At 41.7% G+C, this 26,286-nt stretch overlaps 1 protein-coding gene across 1 annotated transcript in view; it reads left to right on the top strand.

Annotated features, from left to right (window-relative positions):
* Nucleotides 1-2,043: 2,043 nt before the first annotated feature.
* The window catches only part of EGFL6 (EGF like domain multiple 6), a gene marked incomplete at both ends in the record, with an annotated part of 45,398 nt that continues 21,155 nt past the window's right edge, over nucleotides 2,044-26,286 (top strand). Inside the window, 10 exon segments of the mRNA XM_081260046.1 lie at nucleotides 2,044-2,156; nucleotides 2,252-2,364; nucleotides 6,861-6,953; nucleotides 11,028-11,147; nucleotides 13,987-14,099; nucleotides 15,691-15,741; nucleotides 15,745-15,832; nucleotides 25,719-25,846; nucleotides 25,848-25,946; nucleotides 25,950-26,043. Coding sequence (XP_081116172.1) covers nucleotides 2,044-2,156; nucleotides 2,252-2,364; nucleotides 6,861-6,953; nucleotides 11,028-11,147; nucleotides 13,987-14,099; nucleotides 15,691-15,741; nucleotides 15,745-15,832; nucleotides 25,719-25,846; nucleotides 25,848-25,946; nucleotides 25,950-26,043 — 1,012 coding nt within the window.

The raw sequence follows: 26,286 nt of genomic DNA, 5'->3' as shown, positions 1-26,286 counted from the left end.
GAACTAACTACTGTTAGGTATGGGGTTTCTTTTTGGAGTGATGGAAATGTTCTGGAATTGGATGTTGGTGATGGTTGCACAACACAATGAATATACTAAAAAACACTGGAAATGTTGCATTTTATGTTACGTGAATTCTAACTCAATTTTTTAAATGCTAAAAAAGGATTTTTAACTACATCAGTGTGTTTGAACTAGCACTTATTCACTCAAGACACTTCATGTTCATTTGTCCACTGTTTCTTGTTTGGGAATTGTCAGTTATGTGCAGACTGGGTCAACATTATGGTATCCCTTGCAGAATTGTTAGTAATATCCAGATTAGATTATGACAGATGGCTGTATTATTTCTCAGTCAAACTCTTTCTGAGAGCAATGTAATGATACTTACCATGCTGCCCTATACTCTAATATATCTGTTTACAATAGACTATGAACTTAAGAGAGCAAAGGTCGGTACTTTTTAATCACTCTATGTGCCTAAGACAGTGCTTGGAATATAGCAAGTGCTCAATAAATGTTTCATTTGAATGCAGTGGTACTTAACAGGGCACAGTTTTGCCCCCCAGCCCAGGGGACATTTGACAATGTCCAGAGACATTTTTGGCTGACACAATTGCAGGGCTGGCTGCTACTGGCTCTACAGATAGAGTCCAGGGTTGCTGCTAAATGTCCTCCAATGCACAGCACAGCCTCCAACAACAAAGATTCATCTGGCCCCAAATATCCGTCATGTAGAGGTTTAAAAACCCTGTTCTAAATGATGGAGTGATTGACTTATAAATCCCTCAAATGAATTCCTTTAGAGGGTGAAAATAAAGTCCCCTTCAAGAAAAAGTCAGTAGTAAAATCATCCTTGCATTTGGTGTCCTCAGTTAATGAAATGTCCCAGACCATATGTTTGCAGCTCTTCCCTGAATAACCAAGTTGGTAGGAGAAGCAGACCACAGGGGAAAAGCAACAGGGTTGCTTAACTTCCTGAACTTGACTAAGGTGTTATTAAGTTGCATAGAATTCAGTCGTGCAGCAGAAAGCACATGGTGAAATGTGCATTCCTTGTCTGTTAAAGTGCCTAGGTATTTAATATGCATATGTTTTATAGTGTATTTAATGTGCATGAGGAAACAACCCCAGCCATCCACAAAAATAAACGACTTAAGCAACCCTGTCCAATCCCAGACCACTGAATAATGGGTGAACACGCAGGGAGCTTCAGCTGTAGTGCTTTGGTGCGGGGCCCATTCTCTCTGGCCTCTAGATCAGGGTTGGCAAACTGCAGGCCCCAGGCCAAGGCTGGGTGGCCCTCTGTTTCTATGTGACCCTTGAGCTAAGAATGGTATTATCTTTTTAAATGGTTAAAGGTAAACCAAAAGAATTTTATTGTATGACACGACATGTGAAAAGTATATGAAATTCAAATGTCAGTGTCCATAAATAAAGTTTTATTGAACACAGCCATGCCTATCTATTTACTGTTGCCTGTGGCTGCTTTTGCATTTGGATAAAGACCCTATGGCCCACAAAGCCTAAACTCTTTACCATCCGACCCATTATGGAAAACATTTGCCAACCCCTGCTCTATGGTTGAAAAGTTGAGTGAATTGTGTTTTCAGGAATGAGAAGGCGCCTTGGGCTGGAATCCCTGACATGGTTCTGCTGGGGCTGTGACTCTGCTCTGTTGGGCTGGAGTTTCCTCATCTGTAACATGAGAGGGCTTCGATGAAAGATCTCTAGAGCCTTCACAGCTTTAACCGTCAATAGTGTATTGAGATTCCAGTTTGTTCAATGGTCCCCAGGTGTCCAGTGGGGTAAAAGTGCAGCTCTCTTGTCTGGGACAAAGCCATGGGGCCTGGGAGTCACATCAGCACACTTGGCACTGAGGTGGAAACAGACCTGGGTAGCCACTGTGTCTGTACAATGCAGATTTGAAAATTAGCCCTCTACAAGGTTCAGAAACAGACATTTGTGGCCGCTTTTTTGTGTCCTAGTTTTATAGATTATGTAACCCAATTCTTCGAACCCTGGGGAAGAAGGAAATGGATGATGCTAATTACTGGGGAAGGCTGGCAAGAGGTGGTAGCAGAGGCTGGCACCCCAGAATTCAGGTTTTCAAAATCTGATCTAGGGCTTCTAACAGGTTTATGGAAATTGACCAGGTAATCATCATGTCTCCTGTCCATATAGTAGCAGGGCAGAGTCTCTGTGGCCCTTCCTGTTTTCTCAGTACTAACATGTGGCTCTTTATCTGCAGTCCAAGGGATCACGTGTTGTCGGCATCGTCACTCCAGCCTGGGGTCTGTTGTTATGGAACCAAACTGGTTTGCTGCTATGGCTGGAGAAGGGGCAGCATGGGAGTTTGTGAAGGTAATTTTGTAAAAACTCAGACCACCCTGTGCTCAGGTAGTAGGTCTGGGTCCTTCGGTTTTCATCTGTGACACCATAAGCTGTCACCAGCTTGCCAGTGGCTTCCCTAGAGGAGGGACATGCTAACAGCCAACACCCAAGGTCTGGTTCCTGTGAGATCTCTTCCTATTCAAAATATGGCTGACACCATCACTGTCGACATGATTTGTTTCAGGAGCCCTGTCTCGTCAATTATTTCTGCTGCTATCTTAGTAAGTATGGGGCTGGGTTGTTTGTTACTATTTTTGTTTTAATCTAGAGAAACTGAGTTGGGCAAAAATAGATCAGTAAATCCCTCCTTCTAATTATAATTTTTCCAACTGATTTCTTATGAAATTCACTTTTTAATCATGAATCACCACAAACAAGAAAGTTATCCATTTACTTTACAGTTTGGTTACTCACATTTTTTAAGTCTTTTGTGCCAGTTTCTGGATGGTTTCAAGGGATGCATGCATACATGCAAAATATGCATGGTTCTCTTGTATTGATTTCAAACTAAGGTACCATAATTTGCCTTGGACATTGTTTCTCAGTCCATGTGTTAGGAACTCCAAGAGAGGCCTTTGATAATTTCAAGAGAGTTCGGGAGTCTGGGGCTGACCACAGAGTTTTGTGTTGCATTGTTTTTTATATAATTTTCTATAGTAATCTACACTCGCAGTGTAGAAGAATCAAATCTGCATTCCTCCTAGCTGACTGTCTGACCAGGGGTGCATTCCTTCAGCACAGGAATCTGGTCTCAGGGTCCCTGTGTACCTAGTAGGTGGCATAGGCCTGAACCGGATCCTTTATCTTTTAAATGGGATGAACACATGACTGCATGTCCCATATGCTTCAGGCACTGGTATGGATCATAGTGGATTATAAACTGTAAAGGACAAAAAAGTTAGCTACTTTTTAGAATAACAATGTTACCTTATTTTTGCTGCTCTTTCCCTGCCCCAACCTCCACCTCTTTAGTTGGTTCAAAAATATCTGGATAGACCATAGGTGAGGGCAGAACTTGATCATGTCTGAAATCCATGAAACGTTGGGGGACATGGATATCGCTCTCACACGCTTGATGTTATGTAAAACCTTCCACTGTCACAGTTTCCTTATGAGGATATGACAAGAGTATGAAGATACTAGAAAAAAATGTTTGAAGCTCATCACTGTTTGCCTAGAGAAAGAAAGTTAGAACATTCCCCCTGGGACCTTGTCAGTTGAAAGGGTGGTCCTCACACTGATTGGATGTATTGCGTCATGATCAAGGGCATTTTCTTGAGAACCAGAATGATGTGGGTGACCTTGGGTGAGGTAGGTAAGCTCACTCAGGCTGCATTTTCTCCGCTGCAGCTTGGAAAGCTGAATACCTACTTCAGAGGTAAGGAGTGTATGCATCAAAGGCTGAGCTCATTCCCCGACACAAATAGAAAATGCCTCATAAATTCCCCTTGATCCAGAAAGGACCCAGAACTCTCATTGCAGACTTCTGTCCCTCAAAGCAGCAGGTGATGGGGGAATTCAATGTTGCTTTATTCTTTTTCTAGACACAACATGACACATTTTTCTTTGAAGTCAGTCAGGTGCAAAGGGTCAAAAACCATGTGGGATGCCTGATTTGGAATCTCTCTTACAGTCACATGAAACTTTTACTGCCATAAATCTTGCGTGTCTCTGGTGAATAAATGAGGGGGAGCTTTGGCTTTCTGGAGGGGCTATTCTGTAACTAGATCAGAGCAAGTTGGCCATGGTACACACAGCCAGTCACACTCTCAGTGCTTTTGTGGACAGTATAATACCATAGGCATGAAAGAATTGAAGGCAAGATGCTAAAGGGGTTAGTTTCTTTCCTCTCTCCCTCCCTCCCTCCCATCTTCTTTGTTGCGCATGGGCTTTCTCTAGTTGCAGTGAGTGGGAGATACTCTTTCGTTTCAGTGCGCAGGCTTCTTGTTGCAGTGGCCTCTCGTTGCAGAGCATGGGCTCCAGGAGCGAGGGCTTCAGCAGGTGTGACTTGCAGGCTCTAGACCGCAGGCTCAGTAGTTGTGGCGCACGGGCTTAGTTGTTCCGCGGCATGTAGTATCTTCCCGGACCAAAGCTCGAACCCGTGTCCACTGCATTGGCAGGCGGATTCTTAATCACTGTGCCACCAGGGAAGCCCTGAAGGCGATTCTTGTACAAATATTATATTGAGAGGTGCTCTCAGGAGAAATCTGTAAGGGAGTGAGGGAGCAGGGGAAGAAGAGAGACAAAGGATGTGGCTTCAAGAGAAATCTGGCTTCAGTCTGATCCCACAGGGAGCTCTGGAGTGTTAATTGTACCACAGAATTTTTCCTGCCCAGAAACAAAGGGCTAGGCTGTTCAACCCCTGCATCCACTGGTAACAGGCTGACGTGGGGAAAGTGGGGAAGAAAGAGAGGCATGCGGTATAATCTCCCAGATATCTGTGGGCAAAGTGGTTCCTATTAGCTAGATAAATAATTGTTCTTTGAATGAATTGGTGGTAGAAACAGGGATAGAAGGATAAGATGCTGTAACTGATTGGGTTGGGGACAAGAAAAAAATACTGACACCTGAGATTTTGAGTCCAGGTAGCTGGGAGATGAATGGTGACAGCAAAAAGTAGGGCTGGGGTCAAAGGGGAAGATGCTGGGGTCCTTAGGAGCAAACTTGCTTAGGGGTGGACCTACTATGAGACAGGGAATCAATGGGTAGAGAACTAAGCAAGCATTTCTGGGCAGTTGTCGAGTCATCCTGTCATATGCTGGCTGTTTCTGGAGCTCCTACTAGATCCAGAAAATACGAGGGTCCATGATTCCCTACCTGCCTCCTGTCTCTCTCATTCATTATTTTTTCTCTCTCTCCTCTTCTTATGTTTGGGTTTTCCCATTTTCCTTTCTTCCTATCTGTAACTTTTTTCTCCCTATCTCTTCCCTATGAGCTGGACTCAAAATTTCCACCACCTCTGACTCTATTTTTTTGCCCCCAACCCAAGCTGTTCCCCATCTTAGCCTTGTTGTTTCTCCCGCCACATCACTCATCCAAAAAATATTTATTGAGTGCCTAATTTTTGTCAGGTGTCTGGATATAGAAGTGCATAAAACAGAAAAACAAATCCTGTCTTTGTCATGCTTCCATCACCATCACCACTACCATCACCAGCACCATCACACTTGTGGTTCCCATCATTGGGGCTGGAGATAGCATCTCTCTGTGGGTTGTTCATTTTGACTGATAACACACAGCATTAAAAAGATTTTGATCATTCAAAAGAAAAATAAGAGAGACAATATGGGAGAGAAGAAAGAAGCAACAATATAAAGGAAGAGAGGGACCTTGGCCCTTGCTGCAAGATGGAGTCTCTTCCAGCTCACAAATCGTATTCCTTTTACTAAATTTTGTGTTTACATGCAAAAATGGCTGACTGTGGCCTGGGAGGCTTTCTTTTTCTTTGAGTGCCACTGTGTTCTCGAATGTACATTTGTGTGCCCGACACGCAGTGAGGCCAAACAAACCCAAAACATCAGAGGTTGGAGCAGAACAGTGTTTATTTCAGAGCCATGCAAGGAGAAATAGGCTCCCCAAAACCCCCAACTCCTCAAAGGGTTTCAGCAAAGCATTTTAAAGGCAAGCTGAAGGATGCGCATTGTCGGTTGCTGCATACTTCTTGGTGACAGAATCCTTTGTTCTTGTAGCTGTCCACCTAGGTCAGGTCACAATGTTCCTGTAAACCTCCAACAAGACAAATGTTATTCTCTGTTCTGCAAATTTTTATCTCAGTTTGAGTGGAAGAGTGTTATATGCTTAAAGGTCAGAGCCTTGAGAATGGGCTATCCTGCATATTTCAGGCTATAGGCAACATTCTTTTTTTTTAATTCATTTTTTGTTTGGCTGCGTCTGGTCTTAGGTGTGGCATGCGGGATCTTCGTTGTGGCATGCAGGATCTTTCGTTGTGGTGCACTGGCTCTTCGTTGTGGCACGGGCTTCTCTCTAGTTGTGGCACTCAGCCTCCAAAGTGCGTGAGCTGAGTAGTTGTGGCGCACGGGCTTAGTTGCCCTGCAACATGTGGGATCTTAGTTCCCAGACCAGGGATCGAACCCATGTCCCCTGCATTGAAAGGCAGATTCTTAACCACTGGACCCCTGGTAAGACCAGGCGGAGTCCCTATAGGCAACAATCTTAACTCGAAGCAAAAGCAAAGGTTGAAGTAAAAGAAACATCTAATACAGAGTCAGATTTCTTTTTCCGTGAAAAGGAGTGGGTGGATAGGGCCCAGTGATATAGCTCACAAGCAAAATGCTTTCCAGTATCTTAAAGGTGAAAACTAGAGACTAGAGAGGGAGCAGATTGCCCTCTGTATGTCGCCGTGTATTTCTCTGCCATACAGAAGGCACCTGAGTTTGACATCTGTGCATTTCACTGGGCTAGGTATTCCTGTTGTTTTATGGTCCAAACACCTTTTCTTTCCACAGCCATGAGTGAACCTGGATGCAAGTTTGGTGAGTGTGTGGGACCGAACAAATGTAGATGCGTTCCAGGATACACCAGGAAAACTTGCAGTCAAGGTCAGTACTAGAGACCAGGATGGTAATACAGACCTACCACAGAGCTTTCAGACGCAGATCAGGCAGTGCAGCGGGGTTTGGAACACAGTATGGTGCTCAGAATTCTGTAGTTTCTAACTCAAATCTTCAAATGAAAGTGGTTTCAGAACGAGATTTTTCAATCAATGTCTTCTAGAAATATGTCAAAGTCATTCTGATGCTTTTGTTAAGATACCAAGTAAAAGGCTTTTTTTCCCCTCTGAACCAATCATGCTTATTGTGTTTTTAAGCTACTGAAGTAATGCATATCATTTACTAAAAAAATCCAACAGTGCACAAGAATATAAATTAAAAAGTGAGCATGTCTGGTCCCAGTCCATCCTCTCCCCAATAACTAAGAATGTGTCCTCCATCTCTGCAGTTCCTTTTTTATTATAGTACAGACATGAATATTTCTCATGGGCATCTTTTCATGTCAGTGCACACAGACCTATCTCATACTTTTTAAGGTTGTATCCTAATCTGTAGAGAAAATGTTTTTATCATTTACATAAAAAATAGTTTAACCACTATCATCTAAGTCGTCCTGAATTTTTTGCCACTACATACAGCACTAAATCAGACATCATCCTATGCATATCCTTGCACCCTTGAGTGCAAGGATATACCTTTTTATAGGGTAAATGTCTAAAAATGGAATTGATGGGTTGAATGACATGCATATTTTTTATCGTAATTGATTTATTTTATTTATTTATTTTTAAATGTTTTATTTATTTATTTGTTTGTTTGGTTGCGCATGGTCTTAGTTGCGGCAGGTGGGCTCCTTAGTTGCAGCTCCAGGGCTCCTTAGTTGCAGCTTGCCAGCTCCTTAGTTGTGGCATGGGAACTCTTAGTTGCACATGCATGTGGGATCTAGTTCCCTGACCAGGGATCGAACCCGGGCCCCCTGCATTGGGATCATGGAATATTATTCACTGTGCCACCAGGGAAGTCCCTGTAATTGATATCCCTTAAAAGGCAATTTATGACTTTTGCCATATGCTGTATCTGAAGATATTAAAGAGGTTATAATATCGAGAACAGTAGGCAATTTTGTCCCCCTGGAAGAGTTGCCAGATAAAATACAGATCCCCCATTAGATTTAAATTTAAATTTTATTTTCAATTGCAATTTCATATAAACAACAAATAATTTTATAGTGTATGTATGTTCCAAATATTATATGGGACATATGTACACTGAAAAAGTATTAGTCATTTTTCTGAAATTCATATTTAACCAGGCATCCTACATTTTTATTTGATAAACCTGGAAGCCTTACCCCAGGGAACATCTGGCAATGTCTGAAGACATTTGGAGTGGTTAATACTGGCATCTGGTGGGTAGAGACCAGGGATGCTGCTAAACATTCCTACAATGCACAGGGGAATACCCACCACTAAGAATGATCTGTTCCCACATGCCACAAAGCAGCTAGGCCCGTGAGCCATAGCCACTGAGCCTGCGCGTCTGGAGCCTGTGCTCCGCAATGGGAGAGACCACAACAGTGAGAGACCCGTATACTGCAAAAAAAAAAAAAAAAAAAAAGAATGATCTGTCCCCAAATGTCCACAGTGCCGAGACTGAGGAACCCCTGCACCAAGAAAGCTGCACCAATTAGGAAAGCGTCCCTAGTTCTATAATGCAGTTGAGCAAAGAGCAGCAAATCCAATTCAGCTGCCCTTAAGAAAGAGCCTTGCCAGGATTCTAGAAGGGCGAATGGAGTTCCAGAGAAGGGCAGGCACCCACTCCACTCTGCGCCCCCCAAGTCCTCACAGCCAAGCCCAGAGGTTAGCTGCAGATGCTGAAAAAGCCTTTCTTTGTTCTGCCAGCCCTGCAGCTTCAGAGAGGAATATCTCTTCTCTCCCACCACAAGCATGGAGACCAGTGCCGCTAAGGTGCTTCTTAGAACCGCGTCCAATGGCTTGAGGGAAGTGCGTCAAGAGTCATGCTCTCACAAGTAATAATTCAGCTGTGCCCCTTACCAGGTCTTTCACACCAGAAAACCTGTTTTTTCATATGTCTTAGATACTGTACCAAGATACCTTCTCAAGAGAGTTGGAATAGAGAGGGTATTTTTCATGCTGCTTTTCAAGTCCCAGCAAAATATTAACTTTGAGGGAGTGGTCCAGTCAGCTCAGATTTGGGATCTTACGTCTCCCCTCCCTAGTGTCCCTGCCCCGAGGCAGCCTGATCAAAGTCCCCCTATAAGCACTAACAGCCACAGGCCTCAACCCTCCACTGATGTCTTTCCCCAAAATACTTCTTCCAAGAGACACCTCTGAGTTAGGGCCAAGTGATGGGATAACTCTGGCTTTCCCATTATATCCAATCAGTATTTTTAAATTTCTGCTTTTGAAACACTTAGCATCCATGCAGGAGATGGTAGCATAGAGGGAATCGGCAGTGGAGAAGTGGGTTCAAATGTCCAGCTAAGGCGTTGGAAAATCCCCACATAAGGTTCTTTTCAGAGGTGAAAGCGCCAGTTCTTTATTTTCCAGGACGGACTTCGCCTGTTGCTGCACTGAATTTTCATCTTACATGGAATTTGGTTCTTTTCTCCTTTCTATTTCTTCCTTGAGGGAGTTAAGACATGAGGTACCCACATGACCACATTCCCAAAGATGAGACCCATGATTGCTTTTCAAGTTTTATTTTCCTTCTGTATCATTTTTTATTCTATAAAAAGCTAATTCATTCTTAATGTTTTGTTAAACATTAAGTATTCACTGAAAAGCATAGAGAAGAAACACCCTCAATTTTACCACCAGGAGGTAAAGATTATAAACATATAGAGCACAACCTCTTAGGCTTTTGTTTGTTTGTTTGTTTTTTGGCTGTGCTGCATGGCTTGAGGGATCTTAGTTCCCCGACCGGGGACCGAACCCAGGCCCTGGCAGTGAGAGCACTGAGTCCTAACCACTGGACCACCAGGGAATTCCCCCAGACATTGTTTTTCTATGCTTTTTATTTAAGAAATTTTAGCATCGATCTGTATACATAGTTTTGCAAACTTCTTATTTAACAACATCCTCTGAGCATCTTTATATGGGATTAAATATTATCCTGTGACCTCACCACCAATAATAGCTGCCTGGCAGTGCTCCCTCTGGAAAGGTGTGAGCCAAGACAATTTAGCCATCATGGAGCTGCCCAAAATAATAATTGAAAGGAGGTTGTGCTGTTGGTATCTGTCATAGGCCACCTGGGACAGCATTAAAGGCAGAAGTATCTAAATTATATATTTCTAACTTTTTATTCAAGTAGGAAACACAAAATTATACATCTGTCAAAAATGTACAACTCAATAAATTTTCAAGAACACCTGCATAACTGGTGTTCAGATCAAGAAACAGAAACTTAACAGCCTACCTGAAGACCCCTCATGCTCCCCTCCATCACTTGCCCCCAGCCTTCAGCAAGGAACCATACATTGACGTCTTACGCCACAGAATAATTGTTCCTGGATTTGTTTTGTTTGTTTCACGTGTGCCTGGTTTGAATGTACTCATTTATGTCCAGCTTCTCCCGCTCAATATCATGTCTGTTCATCCACGGTTGCTTGTACTTGTATTGAATAGTTTGTTCAGTCTTGCTGTATAGTATTCTATTGCATGAGTATACAAGTTGTTTATCCATCCTTTTTTGGGAGAGATTTGGATTCTTTCCGGTTTGGGGCTATTAGGAATAGTGATACTGTGATCATTTTAGCATATGTTGTTTTGGTGAGCACATAGCCATGTTTCTATTGGGCATACACCCAGGATTGGAATTGCTGGGTCACAGGTATGTCTCTATCTAGCTGTAGCAGGTGCTGCCAAACAGTTTTCGAAAGTAGTTGTACCCATTTACATTCCGTCCGGCGGAGTGTGACCATCCAGTTTGCCCCACGTCCTCACCAACTCTTCCCTGATGGTTGGCAACAAGGCGAGTCATCGCCCCTCGTGCTCACCCTCACAGGTGGGCTTCAGGGAAGCCAACCCCATTTCCAACCCCATCTGGAGGCTTCCTCATTCAGTTAATCTTTCTCCATTTTCTAACGGTTCCCTGCAGGTGTGAATGAGTGTGGATTAAAACCCCGGCCGCGCCAACATAGATGTGTGAATACACACGGTAGCTACAAGTGCTTTTGCCTCAGCGGCCATATGCTCATGCCGGATGCCACGTGTTCCAGTAAGTTTCAGCAGTCAGCCTGCTCTCAGTCAACCCGGAAGCTTGACTTTTGCCATTTGATGCTTGAGGAAAAGCTGACTTGCTTCATTGGGGGGAAAATACCCCAAAGACTCTAACATCACCCCAAGCTAAAACATCTTTGAGCGCTCATTATAGTTTAGTTTATTTATTTTTATTTTCATTTTTATTTTTATTTTTTTGCTGCACCATGCAGCCTGTGGAATTCTGAGACCAGTGATCGAAACCGTGCCCCCTGTAGTGGAAGCGCAGAGTCTTAACCACTGGACGGCCAGGGAAGCCTGAGCACTTATTTTATTTTTAATTGTGGTAAAATACATACATAGTGAAATTCACCATTGTGAGCATTTTAAGGTGTACAGTTCAGTGGCATTTCGTACATTCACAATATTGTACAAACTATCACCACTATCCAGAATATCTTCATCACCCCAAAAGGAAACCCCATCCCCATTAGCAGTCACTCTCAACTCATCTTGCCCCCAGGCCCTGGTAACCACTAATCTGCTTTCTGTCTCTATGGGTGTGCCTCTCCTGGCCACTAAGTTTTTAAATAAAAAGACTAACTGAGGAGAAAAATAAATTATATATCTCTCTATACGCATGGACATATTGGGTTTCTTCATGAAAATAAGCATACTAAAGAAAATAAACACATTGTTTTAGGAAGGTGATAAATTTCAATTCCATCTTGGAACATCCATTCTTCCCACCAAATATCTTTCTTAGGCCCCTTGCCCCGCGGTCAAAGATTAGTGACTCTTCTTGGAAATCCTTTCCGATGTACATTCCTGAAAATAAAAACGCTTCTTGGTTAAAGAGAACCCATGTCCTGTGGGAGGATGAGTGTCTATATCCATTCATTTATTGAGAAGGAAGGCTTTTCAGGTTTTATGTTGCAACTGAAAAGCAAACCCATCCTCCCTGCCTCCCCCAGTGCTCTCCTCCCTCCCCATCTCTCTATCCTCTGCCCTGCAGTCCCCAGCAAACCTGGAGTCTGCACCTTCTGCCAGCTTCCAATGGTTGCAGAGTCCCTCGGACTCCCCAGCCTATCCTGGGCTCTCCCTCATTTGTAAAATCTGGGCTTTTACACAGCTCACTGCTCCCCTACCAGTGCATCCTTCTACTGCCCCCTCCCACCTGGCAAAGTGCCCCAACACCACCCATCACCTAGATTCTCCATTAGTAAGCATGCTTAACAGGTAAAGCAGTCATTCAAAGAGTCTTTAAAAAAAAATCCTTATTATAAATTAAACAGAAACCCCCAAGAAACAAATGTGCAGCTTAAAGAATTCTCATGAAGCCAGCACCTGTGTAGCCACTACCAAACAGAACTTGGCCAGAACCTCCCCTCCCCACTCCCCAGCCCCATGGGATGACTGTTCAGGGCTTTCTAGTCATCACTTAATATTTTCAAAAGATCTATGCTAATGGATGTTTCTGAAACATTCCAAGAAAGCCTAATTAGTGCCAGAAAAGATACCTTTCTCTAAATGGAAAGTTAGAATGATGTAAATTTTGAAGATTAATTTTGAAAGAAGACACCTAAAGAGAAAAAGAATAAACTAGAAATATAACCATCGCTTGGTATTTGTTACATTACCATGACCCAGTATCTATCCCTGTACTCTCTTTGTCTATTTCTGTGTATGTGAGTGTTGCCTGTGCCTCCATGTTTATAGCTCACAGTGTCCACGTGACCCTAAATCTGTCTCCTGGATGCTGGTTTTATTTTACCTTGGCCTTTGTAGTCTCTTTGGTGCAGCAGGGTGATTGGCATGTTATAGATGCAGGTGGATGAAGACAAGATTTCACTGTGCTCCCCTGTTATAAGCATTTTTGATCCATACATACTGGAACCCTGCTAAGGCTATGAATTTTTGTGACATGCATTCTATTTAGCAAACAGTGACAGAAAAATCCAACTAAATTATATTTTAAAAGCTGGAGGCAAGCAGTTCCAGAACAGGTCAGCAAGGACTCAGCCTCTGCGATCCTCAGGGTGTTGATTTCATTCTCAGGCCTGTGGCCTCATGATTACAATATGTCTGCCCCAGCTCCAGATATCACACACACATCAAAGGTAGGCAAGACAAAGAGGAAAGGAGTGATGTAAAGGAACAAATGCCTCTTTTATGCATGTGCCTTTTATCATGCAGCAGCATCTTTTCCAGAAGCTCCAGCAGACTTATCTTAATATCTCTTTGGCTATAAGTGAGTCATATGGCCACTCTTTACTGCTGCACGGGAAGCTGGGAAAAAGACGAGTAACTGGTTTTCCAGCCTCAGTGATGGGAATTGCTTTCAGGTAGCTGATCAGTCTTATCTGCTACATGTTTTAATATAGGTACCTAAAAGACAAGGTTTTGTGACTCAAGTGACTCTCACTGAGACTAGATATGACTGGAGAGATGGCTAGAATTTGCATTCTTTTCCCCTATTTATTCAGATGAATCATCTACATCAGAGGTTGCATTTCAGCCAATAATAGAGACCAGCCAGGGGACATAAAGGAGTGATTAGAGCTTGTATGGGAAGAGAGAGAGAGATGCCGCCTTTGGTAACTGAGTGGTGCATGCTCAGCCTAAAGACAGTCAAATGTAATGCATTGGCCAACAAAATATACCATGGGGCCACCAAGACACCACCCCTGCCCAGATTCCATTTGGCTCTCCATTTGGGACTAAGATGATGAAGCTTATCTTCTAATACCATTCCACGTATTACATTTCATGTCCCAGAGATTAGAGATCATTTCTCAGTCTGTAAGTACTTTTTATTATTTCATGGGGGAAAGGCTAATCTGTGCCTCATTTTGCAGACTCTAGGACGTGTGCCATGACAAACTGCCAGTATGGCTGTAGAGATACAAAAGAGGGGCAGCACTGTCTGTGTCCATCCTCGGGATTCTGCCTGGCCACAAATGGAAGAGTTGTATAGACAGAGCAACCTGAATCACCTCCTCCCCTGACTTCTCCCTTTACTGAATTCCTCCTTTTCCATTCATCTAGTCAATGTTGACTAGACATTGAAAGCTCATAAAATGACAGGTTTATATCCATTTCTAAGACAATGTTTATAGCCACATATGCTCTAGACACACTTTGTGATGCTAGAAAGAACACTTCTCTATAATTTTTGGATTGCCCAATGCCATAGTGGAAAAAGATAAAAGTAATTTTAATTTTGAGTGTTTACCCTGCATTTTTAACTTCAACTATCAACTTCTATATACTCATAGTGCTGTATTTAACTAAATCGCACTAAAGATACATAATACTTAGACCAAGTGAGCACACAGAATTAATATAGGATGTGAAACCAAATAGGATGTTGAAAGAGTTCTTAATCTCTTTTGATTTAAATAAGCAAATAGCAGTATGATTTAATATTCTAACTTCTGTACCACAATAGAAATATTTTTAGTAAAGGTGGTTGGTGTTTATGTACATAACTTGATAAACCTCACTTATAAAGCTCAGCCAAATAGATCCTAAATCAGTTAAACACTTTTTTGAAAAATCTGTGTAAACTAAAAATTTGGTTCCGTTCTTTGAGAGTAGTCAAAGATTTAATCAATTCACAGGATTTAGTACTCTTCAGTAAAATCAGATTTATGTGGCAAGGCTAATTCTTGACCAAACTGAATCCAAATTGTTGCCCACCTCGTTGACTTGTCATGTACCATTTTTATTAGAGGGGAAACATGATGTGCCCAGAAGTGATCCATGAAAATTAATTCTGGTCAATCCAACACTTATTTGTTAATTATTTTAAGAATGCAAAAGGAACAATAAGACAGCACCAAGCTGCAAGTTTAACCACAGTTTCAAAATAACCACAGTTCCAAATCCATTTCATTTGACATCTGCAAGTTAAGGCAAAGTGTGAGTCTTAATGGTTTGGTCAGCATAGCAGTCAGCCCCTCTGTGACATGGCTTTCCATGGTAGAAAAGGAAGGAAGCCTCTTGTCTGCTGAAGATGCATCATCACATCATTCCGCTTGACACACAATTTATGTATAGGTGCATTCTTAGGAAACCACATTTCTGTGAGTTGGGACAATATGGCAGGATTTGGAGAAGTTTGCTAACGAAATAATTCTTTTGTAAAATGCAAAATTTAAATGTTTGTATATTGGGTTTGCCATACAATATCTATAGCTGGAAAAATAATAATTCCTTCAGAAAAATGTAATGTCTGTGTCGTAAGTGCCAGCCATACGCTCCTTGCCCCAGAAAAGGCAGGCCCTAAAGAGAGAGAAAATGTGAACATAAGCAATGCCATTACAGTGAGATAATGACTCTAAAACAAGATGTACGAAGTGATAGAAAGGCAGTGAGTGTGCCTCAGTGATCTACAACACTTCCCGGATGTTGGTACCCGATGTTGATACCCGAATAATCAGAGTTTTCCAGTGAAGAAGCTGCATGTGCCCGTGTGTGTTGTGTGCTGTTGGTGAGTGCATGAGAGTATTTTGGAGGGACGGTGTTTTCTTGCTATCCCTGACATCTCCTGGTTCTCCATCCTAGATACTGATGAATGTGCCTCAGATAAAGCCATCTGCCCCCACGATTGAAGATGTGTGAACACATTTGGAAGCTACTATTGGAAATGTCATGTTGGTTTTGAACTAAAATATCTCAGTGGCCGACATGACTGTATAGGTAAGAATTGGTGGCACCTATTATTTTTTCCTCTCCCCATTAAAAGTGTAGGCTTTCTCTACAGATATTTTGACATCAGTTCAGTCTATTAGTTGAACTATCTACTGTACTGACCAGCTTAACAACATAGAAAAAGTTATATTTTTTTTAAGTTTTTGGCATTTAGGGAATTCTGATGACATGAATTATATGAATTCAGGTCCATCAAGATTTAAAGTAAGGAACTTTAGTCTCTATATCTCTATTATGGAGGTAAATAGCTTGAGATGATTTTTGTGGGTTTTTTTTTTAATTGGTCGATTTTGTTTTGCTTATATTTTTGGTTCCGTCTCCAGGTATAGCTAAAAATGGGAACCATGAAGCATATTTATATTTGATAAAAGGAAGAATAACAAGGCCTGCTTAACCTTGATCTCAGTGGTCTGTTCATAAGTTTGCTTCAGGAGTGACTGTAGAAAAACGGAGATGAAGGCACGTGCAGTTTCCTTTCTCCTCATTCAGTCCATCCATCATTCAAGCTCCACAGCCCCTTTCCAGGGTCACCAAGATCATGCTGATTAGATTCAGGTATCACTCAGCTATCCGCCTGATCTGGGTGAAATAGAAGATCCTGTCCCTTAGGGAAGGAATTCCAAGTCTCAATGAGCAAGACATTTGGGGAGCCCTTGGACACTTTCCCATTGCCCTTGATAGAATGTGATGGGTCCTGTCCTGCAGTGAAGGGACATCCGGGCTCCCTGTAGATTCCTGTTTACATAATATGCATAACATGGAATGCTAACATTGGGGGGAAAAGTAGTATTTCTTTCCATTCTACACTCAGAGCTGCCCAGGATGTGTCCTGTGTAATCGTGTTGGGGCAACACTCGGTTCCTGGGTTTTGAACTGTCTTATGAAGCCTCCATAGCTCTTCCCTTAAGTTTAGAGGCCATCCTGGACCAGCTCATAAAATCCCCATTTCTTGTGGGCTAGGATCCTATGCGCTGCTACAGACCCCTCCAGCTCTGTAGTGCAGCCAGGCTGTGTCACAGACTAGGAACCTGCTTGCTGATACCTAAAGGGAGGTGCCGTTGGACACGGTGGGAGTCCACATGGAGAGCTGTCCAGGGAAACAAATCTTTGTGATTTGAAAAGTGATTACGGTTAGCACCTGACCCCCTTGTGCCTAAGTTAAAAACAATAGCCTATTTTGTGTGCATATGATAAGTATAGAAAGAAAGTTGAGGGAGAAGAGGGCCAAGGAAGCTCTCACTTGTGTGGATTTCAGCAAAATTTCCTAGTCTAAACCCAGCAGACAAGCTCAGACGAGCCTGACACCCTGCTCCTGGTGGCCTTTGAACAAAATGTTCAGATTTTTCAGATGATGTCAGTGGTTGCCTGCCCATCTTGTTCTTTGCTGTTTAGGAGTTCCAAGCCCTTCCATGTATAGAATTTATTTTCTGATATTGTTACTTAGTTCTAAGTTAGGCTGGTGAAAATGTTAAGAAATCACACCTGAACATCTTAGAGATTTCAGTAGTGCTGATAAGAAGGAGATAAGGTTGTGGTGGGGAAGGCGAGCTGCAGACACACTCCCTACCTACCGGGCATCAGGCAAAGCCAGGGCTCTGGGCCAAGGCCCCGGGAGTCTTCAACACCTCTCAGTTCCCAGGCCACTCAGGGCTCACTGAGAGAGAGAGACTGGCTGCTTGTGCAGGGCTGTGCATTGGCAGGATGTGGGGAAAGATGCCATAATTTTGAAAGGCCCTCAGAGAAGAGATGGAATAAATCAGCTTTCCACATAGGATCCACATAGGATCAGTGGTCAAGGGCTCCTTCACACCACCAAATTTGCACATGTCTGTTCCGGCCTCACTTGTCTCAAGCTGTATGATGTAATAATGGTCAACAGCCCAGTCTCAGGGGAGACGAAGGCCTGAACTTGAATCTGAGCTGTGCCCCATGATGGCTGTGACATTTCACAAGTTGCTCCACCCCTCTAAACTCAGTTTCCTCCTATCCAAAATGGGGATCCTGGTGGTTCTGTGGTGGGTGCTTATAAGTGGCCAGGCCACACTCCCTTGGAGACCCCTAATTTCAATGAGGCAGGTGGACAATTCTGTGCATGCCCCTGAGCCCTGGTGCCGTGGACTCTCTCTGCATCGTGGCCCTGTGACTTCCTCTAGAGGGTGCCCATTCCCCAGTAGGTACATCCCTGAGTTCACATCCCTGGGGACAGTCCTCAAGCGGTGAAAGCCAGGAGTCTGTGCGTAAATCCTCCAGCTTCCCCTGTACAGCGGAACAGTTCTGAGGTGGGTTCTATGCTAGTTTCCAGATGTCCCCTGCAGGACTGAGCCACAGTCACCCACAGTGTTTACCTGCCCACTGAGGTACCTTTTCGACTTTTCTCCCTTCCCATCTCACTGTGCCCTTTCCCCCACTTCTGACTCCTGGAACCACCTCCTAAGTAAACCACCTGCACCCAAATCCTCCTCTCGGGTTCTGCTTTGGGGGAGCCCACATTCCTCCTGGTAGCTCTCTCGTAGGTTCCTTGCAAGATTTGAATGAGGTAACTAATACAGGTGGAGAGAGCTGGGCACACAGTAGATGCTCAAAAAAGGTAGCTCAGGCTCTGACTGTTATTAGCATAATTTCAATCATATTCATTAAGGTCTAGCTGCTCTTGACTCTGAAATCCTGTAAAAGTGAATTTAAAAAAATGCCATGCAGAGAAAAAAAAGATGCCTTGGGAAAACACTTGTGTCAGTAAGTGGGCAACTCACCTCCACGTACACACCCCTGCCCGCAAACTAAAGAATCAAAGGGATTAAGGAGAACTGGCCAGAGTAAATCCGGTGTCCTCTTCCTTCTCGATCATTTGCTCCCTCTTGAAACCACAGTGTGTTATCAACATGGAAATGAAGGCACTGTCTTTAAGTATGCAAGTGGGTAGCTGTTTGCAACCTGCATTTTCGATGTTGTAGCCCAGTGTTTAGAAATTATAAATCCTACATCAACCCAAACATGTCTATTTAAAAAAATTTTTATTGGAGTATAGGTAATTTACAATGTTGTATTAGTTTCAGGTGTACAACAAAGTGATTTAGTTATACATATATTCATTCTTTTTCAGATTCTTTTCTCACATAGGTTATCACAGAACATTGAGTAGAGTTCCCTGTGCTACACAGTAGGTCCTTGTTGATTATCTATTTTATATATAGTAGTGTGTGTATTAATCCCAAACTCCTAATTTATCCCCCCACCCAACCTGTCCCCTTTGGTAACCATAAGTTTGTTTTTGAAGTCTGTAAGTGTGTTTCTGTTTTGAATATAAGTTCATTTGTATCATTTTTTTAGATTACACATATAAATTATATCATATGATATTTATCTTTCTCTGACTTACTTCACTTAGTATGATAATCTCTAGGTCCAGCCATGTTGCTGCAAAGGCATTATTTTGTTCATTTTTTTTTTTTTTTTTTTTTTTTTTGTGGTACGCGGGCCTCTCACTGTTGTGGCCTCTCCCGTTGTGGAGCACAGGCTCCGGACGTGCAGGCTCAGCGGCCATGGCTCACGGGCCCAGCCGCTCCACGGCATGTGGGATCCTCCCAGACCGGGGCACGAACCCGTGTCCCCTGCATCGCCAGGCGGACTCTCAATCACTGCGCCACCAGGGAAGCCCTATTTTGTTCATTTTTATGGCTGAGTAATATTCCACTGTGTATATGTATCACATCTTCTTTTTACATTCATCTGTCAATGGACATTTAGGTTGCTTCCTTGTCTTAGCTATTGTAAATAGTGCTGCAGTGATCATTGTGGTGCATGCATCTTTTTGATTTATGGTTTTCTCTAGATATATGCCCAGGAGTGGGATTGCTGGATCATATGGTAGCTCTATTTTTAGATTTTTAAGGAACCTCCATACTGTTCTCCATGGTAGCTGTAACAATTCACATTCCCACCAACAGAGTAAGAGAGTTTCCTTTTCTCCACACCCTCTCCAGCATTTATTGTTTGTATACGTTTTGATGATGGCCATCATGACTGGTGTGAGGTGAACCTCTTTGTAGTTTTGATTTGCATTTCTCTGATAATTAGTGATGTCGAGCATCTTTCCATGTGCGTTTTGGCCATCTGTATGTCTTTGGAGAAATGTCATTTTAGGTCTTCTGCCTGTTTTTTGATTAGGTTGTTTATTTTTTTTTGACATAGAGCTGCGTGAGCTGTTTGTATATTTTGGTCAGCCCAAACATTTCTTATGTCAAGAAAACTTACATTTTTCTTTGACCATGCAACTCTAAGCTTAGTGGAGGGGGGGGCGGTAAAACAATTTTTTCTTGATTCTTGGAAACCTCAAATTCATCACAATGTTCTGTTTGATATCTGAAAATCATTCATCTTGTTACTATCCATTCTGCAGCAGAATCATTTCTTTAGTCTTCCACCAGAATATTTATTTACAAGAGAAAATTATCTTTGGGCCATTCACTGTATTACTTGTCCAGTCCTTTCCATCCTGGTTTGATTGATTCTCTGTAAAATAAACAGCCATGTGTCTTTTGAAAATTGATCTTAAAGTCTTAACACACATTGCTTAAAGGATGGCCAAAAAATCCACCCTTATGTGCAAAGAAAAGTCACACAAAAATGAAAGAATTGCATCCAATTAGCATCCAGCATTATACAATACTATGTTGTAAAATACATTTGTATCCATGTGAATTGCTATTGTATAATAACATAGCAACTTTTATTATGAGTTCACAGTTTTGGGGAAAGTTTATGCCCTACGTGGCAGTACAGAAGAGGAGTTAGTCAATTATCCTTATGTACCATCTGTACCCAAAGGACAAAGCAACCTAAATGTTGATGTATGTATTTATTTTACTGTTGTAACATATGTTAGTATTAATAATACACTGTTCGATAATTTGGTCTTAATATGACAGCAGCTATGTGTCATTCTAAGGAAATCAAAACTTTACTACTACCCGACTTGGGTAGTAACAGTCAATTTAGGAAAGGACAGTAAGTCATTTAGTTACCAGGAGCGTGGTTTCTGGAATCAAATTACTTTGGCTTGATTGCTGGCTCTTTAGCTTACTGCCTGTGGACTGAAACTGTTTAAACTTTCAGTGTCTCAGTTTCCACATCTACAAAATATACATAGTAGTATCTGGCCCATAATATTGTTTTGACGATTACATGAAATCATCTATATATAAGCAATAAACATTCACATATAGGGCTTAGCTCCAGCCCAGAATGTATTAAATATTCGATAACCATGCACTAGTAATAGGAGTAATAGTGGTAATGGCTTCTTTACCAAAATTCAACAATTGTTCCCATTGGAAAGCAGGCTTCTTTAGTCATTAAGAATATGCTTTAGTCATTATTAATTCAGTTTATACAGAGCATATTCAAGAGCATAGGTGTTGCTACAACCAGGTCATTGAATATTTTTTCTTTCAGTAATAACATAAACAGAAGTTTGGAGGTATGGCCTGGAAATTTTTTTTTTTAACTCAATAGAAGATTTTCAACATTCTGGTGATGAAATCTAAAAATAATAGCAAACACAGGCCAAATGTATATCAGGCACTAATCTTAGTAATTGACATGTGTCCACTCATTTCAGCCTCACAAATACCCTCTTCTTATCCCAGCTTTATAAATGGGTAGACTGAGGCAAAGAGAATTTAAATATGGGCTTGAGGACATAGAAGGTGTGGGGACTTGGGAGTCATACCCAGGAAACCGGGCTCCAGGGCTGTGTGCCTGAAGGCAGGATAGATGTGTTCACGACCCATGGCTACTCCTCTGGGGTGGGCACCTCTACGGGGCCCCTTCCAAGCAAACCTCCTGGGTCAGCTTCTCTGCTATCCTAGCCCCTTCCTGATGCCTGCATCTCATGGTACAGTACGTTCCTCAGTCATGATTAAGCCTCTCTGCCCAAGACCACGTCTAAAGTGCAGATGAGAGGAGAGTTTCTCCTGACAGGTGATAGGAGATCATCTGGTGAACCTGGCACAGGTAAATGAATGTTAAAGTCATGTTCTTCTGAGAAAGATGGTGTCACATCATAGAGGTCTCCTCTAAGCAAACTGAGGATTTTCAGGTAAGTAGAGTTCTTGACAACATGGATATTTAGAGAAATCTCAGATCGCTCCAAAAGAGAAATTGTCAACCTCATTTACAGAAGACTACTGGCCTGTGAATCTGAAAACTCTGGAATTCCGTTTTTATGTCTAAGATCCCCAAATGTGGCAGACTTTCCTACTGCAACTTCCTCCCACATTTGTATATTCTCAAAAAGATATTGCACTAATCAAGAAATTTTCAAGAGAAACAGTCATCATCTGTTTCAGATTTGAAATAACAACACCTAAATACAGCCAGATGTATCCATTCATAGTCATGCATATGGATAGTTTGCTTTATACTTGCCCCAGCTCTTTACATACTGAAGGAGTGAAATTGTTGGCACCACAAAGGTTGTGATGATTCTATTTTTTTTTTCAATAGGAAAAATCAAAACTTCAGCACAGAAAACAAAGGCAGATGTTTAGGTTTGCTGGTGTGGACTGAAACCCTCTCCTCATTATGTATTAAAGGTCTTCAGTGTTAGGTTACTGACTGCATAAAGGAAATTTCCAGGGAATGGGTATTTCCTGTTAATTTTTCATGCTGGGTTCTGGGAAAAGAATCAGAGACCCGTAGACAGAATTGCACCACGCGGCCTTCAGAGGAAGGTGTATATATGCACATTAGAATCAGAGCTTTTTCAACTTCTGGCAAATCAGCTGAAACAGACCATCTGAAGTTCACGAAAATGAACAATGATGGATTATTTGTATTACTAGTCATTGGTTTTGAACCTGTAACTACAGGCTGTCACATTGATAAATAACTAGGACATTTCATTGAAAAGAGAAATGTACCTCTTGTCATCACAATCTTGATTGATTTCAAAGTAAGAGCAATGTATTAATTAGGAATATATATATTGTCAAAGCATTTTTCTTTTTCCTTTGTATTACTCAAAATATTGTGGACCTCTTCTTATTTATTTTTCTACCATTTTGGTACACAACAAATCAGCCAAATGTTGGAGAAGCAACTGAGAAGAAGAGACTAAAATATTGCCAAGAAAAATATGCTAACAAACTCTCAATCTAATGTCTTTTTGTAATATTCTTTTTGGACACTGACATTGGTGCCTACTCCCTTATTTCATTCCCCTCTGAACTTTATCCAGGTTGTAGAATTGGTTCAGTGGTATTAGACCCTTTTTGCTTACTCTTACACTAGCACATCCCTAGATGTTTTATAAAAGGACAACATATTTGATTTTAAAGGCCAGGGTTTTTAACCTTTTTAAATAACTTTTTTTTTTTTTTTTATGGCCACACCAAGTGGCTTGTGAGATCCTAGCTCCCCAACCAGGGATTGAACCTGGGCCTTCGAGAGTGAAAGCATGGAGTCCTCACCACTAGACCTCCAGGAAATTCCCTTAAATTACTTTTTCACATCAGTTTGGATATTCTTTTTTTTTTTATTGAAGTATAGTTGATATACAATGTTGTATTAGTTTCAGGTATACAACAAAGTGATTCACATATATATATATATATTTATACATATACTTTTTCAGATTCCTTTCTATTATAGTTATTACAAGATAATTGAATATAGTTCCCTGTGCTGTAAAGGAGGTCCTTATTATTTATCTACTTTATATATAGTAGTGTGTAGTTAAATACTCTTTATTATCACTAGTAGATCCCCAGAAAGGAGGCATGTATCTTTAGACTCTAGATCTCGAGGAATTTGAGGCAGTTAGAGAAAAGTAACCCTTAACCCTAAAGCAGGAAGAAATATGTCATGGAAATAGGACTGGAAAAAGACTCATTTATCTGCTTTACCCTCAAATCTAGCTCTGCCCCTAGGTAGCTGAGTTACATTGAGCAAGTCATTTAACGTTGTCCAGTTGCCTCATCTACAAAAAAAGATGCTGGGCTAAAAGACCTTTTTTTCCTACCTCTCAAGTTCTACACTAACATTTTCCCCCAGTGGTCATTGATCCACTGGGGAGTATGAGTAATCACCCTAGAAGTACATTTTTTAAGGTAGAACTATTTATATATACAAACATGACAGTATCTCCAGACATTCATGAATAAAAAAGCAGTTGTCAAATAGTACAGAGAGTATGAGTCCATTTATGTGAACCAAAATGAATAGTGTGGACAAAGTCTGAAGGATGTTTTCCACCCTGCTAACAGTGTTTAGCTCTGGGGAGAGCTCTAGAATTGTGGATGATGGTCAAAGGAGAGTTTGTTTTTATCCATATTGTTTGTATTTTTTTTCAATTGAAGTATACTTGATTTACAATGTTGTGTTAGTTTCAGGTGTAGAGCAAAGTGATTCAGTTATACATAAACACACACACACACACACACACACATACATTTTCAGATTCTTTTCCATTATAGGCTTTAACAAGATTTTTTAAAAATAAATTTATTTATTTATTTTTGGCTGCATTGGGTCTTTGCTGCTGTGCGCGGGCTTTCTGTAGTTGTAGCAAGTGGGGGCTACTCTTTGTTGCAGTGAGTGGGCTTCTCACTGTGGTGGCTTCTCTTGTTGTGGAGCACGGGCTTTAGGCACGTGGGCTTCAGTAGTTGTGGCATGTGGGCTCAGTAGTTGTGGCTCACGGGCTCTAGAGCACAGGCTCAGTAGTTGTGGTGCACGGGCTTAGTTTCTCTGAGGCATGTGGGATCTTCCTGGACCAGGGCTCAAACTTGTGTCCCCTGCATTGGCAGGTGAATTCTCAACCACTATGCCACCAGGGAAGCCCCATCACAAGATATTGAATATAGTTCCCTGTGCTATACAGTAGGTCCTTGTTATTTATCTATTTTATATATAGTAGTGTATATCTATTCATCCCAAACTCGTAATTTATCCCTCCCTTTCCCCTTTAGTTATCATAAGTTTGTTTTCTATGTCTGTCAGTCTGTTTAAAGGCACACTTTAGAATTTAATTTAGTGATGAGAAATAAGAAATGAATGAAAAACAGTAAATATAGATGCCTCTTTATAAATAGTAAGTAAAATCATTTAGCTTTTCATAGTATTTGATTGAGGTGAAGAAATTCAAAGGGGAGAGAGAACAGGGAAGAAAAATTATGTATGTATTCATTGAATCGAAAATCACCATTTTATAGGTCACAAATGACCCATTATTGGCAATTTATATGGTTCACCATAATGCTAGCCATAATCTTTGAATATCACAGTTAAACAAATTACAGGGCCACCTGGGCAACAGCAGCTTTGGCGAATAGAACTGTGGAAGCAGAAGAGGATCCTGGAAAATCCATCACGTTGGAATCTGTAGCCCAGCTTGGTAGGAGCAGGTATTTCATTATCACAGTCTCTGAAGCAAAACGAAAGTTTGACCTCTAACAATTAAGGTAGTTAAGATCCTACCATGGGCTTCCCTGGTGGCGCAGTGGTTGAGAGTCCACCTGCTGATTCAGGGGACACGGGGTCGTGCCCCGGTCCGGGAAGATCCCATATGCCAGGGAGCGGCTGGGCCCGTGAGCCATGGCCTCTGAGCCTGCGCGTCCGGAACTTGTGCTCCGCAACGAGAGAGGCCACAACAGTGAGAGGCCTGCGTACCGCAAAAAAATAAAAAATAAAAAAAATAAAATTGGAACTGCTTAAAACCGATGCAAACATATCCTAAAATATCAAATGGTTGAGCCTCATATGTGTTGATTCTGGAAGCATTCATGTACCTCACTTTGATGCTTTTTAAATGCTCCATTTTTCGTGAGAGATCTAATTATTGGCCAATGTGGAACTTCTCTTTTACTGTTGGTTTTAGTTATCCCTGAAAATTCTGTGAAGGAATTCCTCAGAGAACCTGGTACTATCAAAGAAAGAATCAAGAAGTTGCTTGCTCACAAAAATAACATGAAAAAGAAGGTAAAAATGAAAAACACCACAGAACCTGGGGCGGACTCCTGCCCTTAAGGTTGACTCGCAGCCCTTTAACTCTGAAGAGAGCGTTTCCAGAGATGGGAACCCTCATGGAGAAAAAAAGAGGGATGAATAGAGAAAAAAAGAGGGGCTGGAAGAAGAGAAAAGAGAAGAGAAAGGAATGGCAAGCCATGTGCAGGAGGAGCAAAGCCTTCTGGGAGATGTGTTTTGTGAGTATCACTTTTGTGAATTTATACATCTTATGAAAAGTGCATTGTAGTTTCTCCTGGCAAATGAAAGAAAAAGGGAAGACAGTTTCACGCCTTAAGTAAGATGGGGTCAGCTTTAAGTCCTAAGAAGCAGGGTTCTATCTAAGGTCTGGAAACTTAGTCTTCCACAGATACGAAATCCAGTTTGCTGCTGTGGGACGCACGGAGGGTCAGGCCTCTTCCCTTGCCTGTGGGGTTTCCTGT

The sequence above is a fragment of the Mesoplodon bidens genome, assembly GCF_964165515.1.
Source record: "Mesoplodon bidens genome assembly, contig: HAP1_SCAFFOLD_105, whole genome shotgun sequence".
Classification (NCBI taxonomy): domain Eukaryota; kingdom Metazoa; phylum Chordata; class Mammalia; order Artiodactyla; family Ziphiidae; genus Mesoplodon; species Mesoplodon bidens.
The sequence above is the reverse complement of the archived record's forward strand: the minus strand, read 5'-3'. Positions and strand labels throughout refer to the sequence as shown.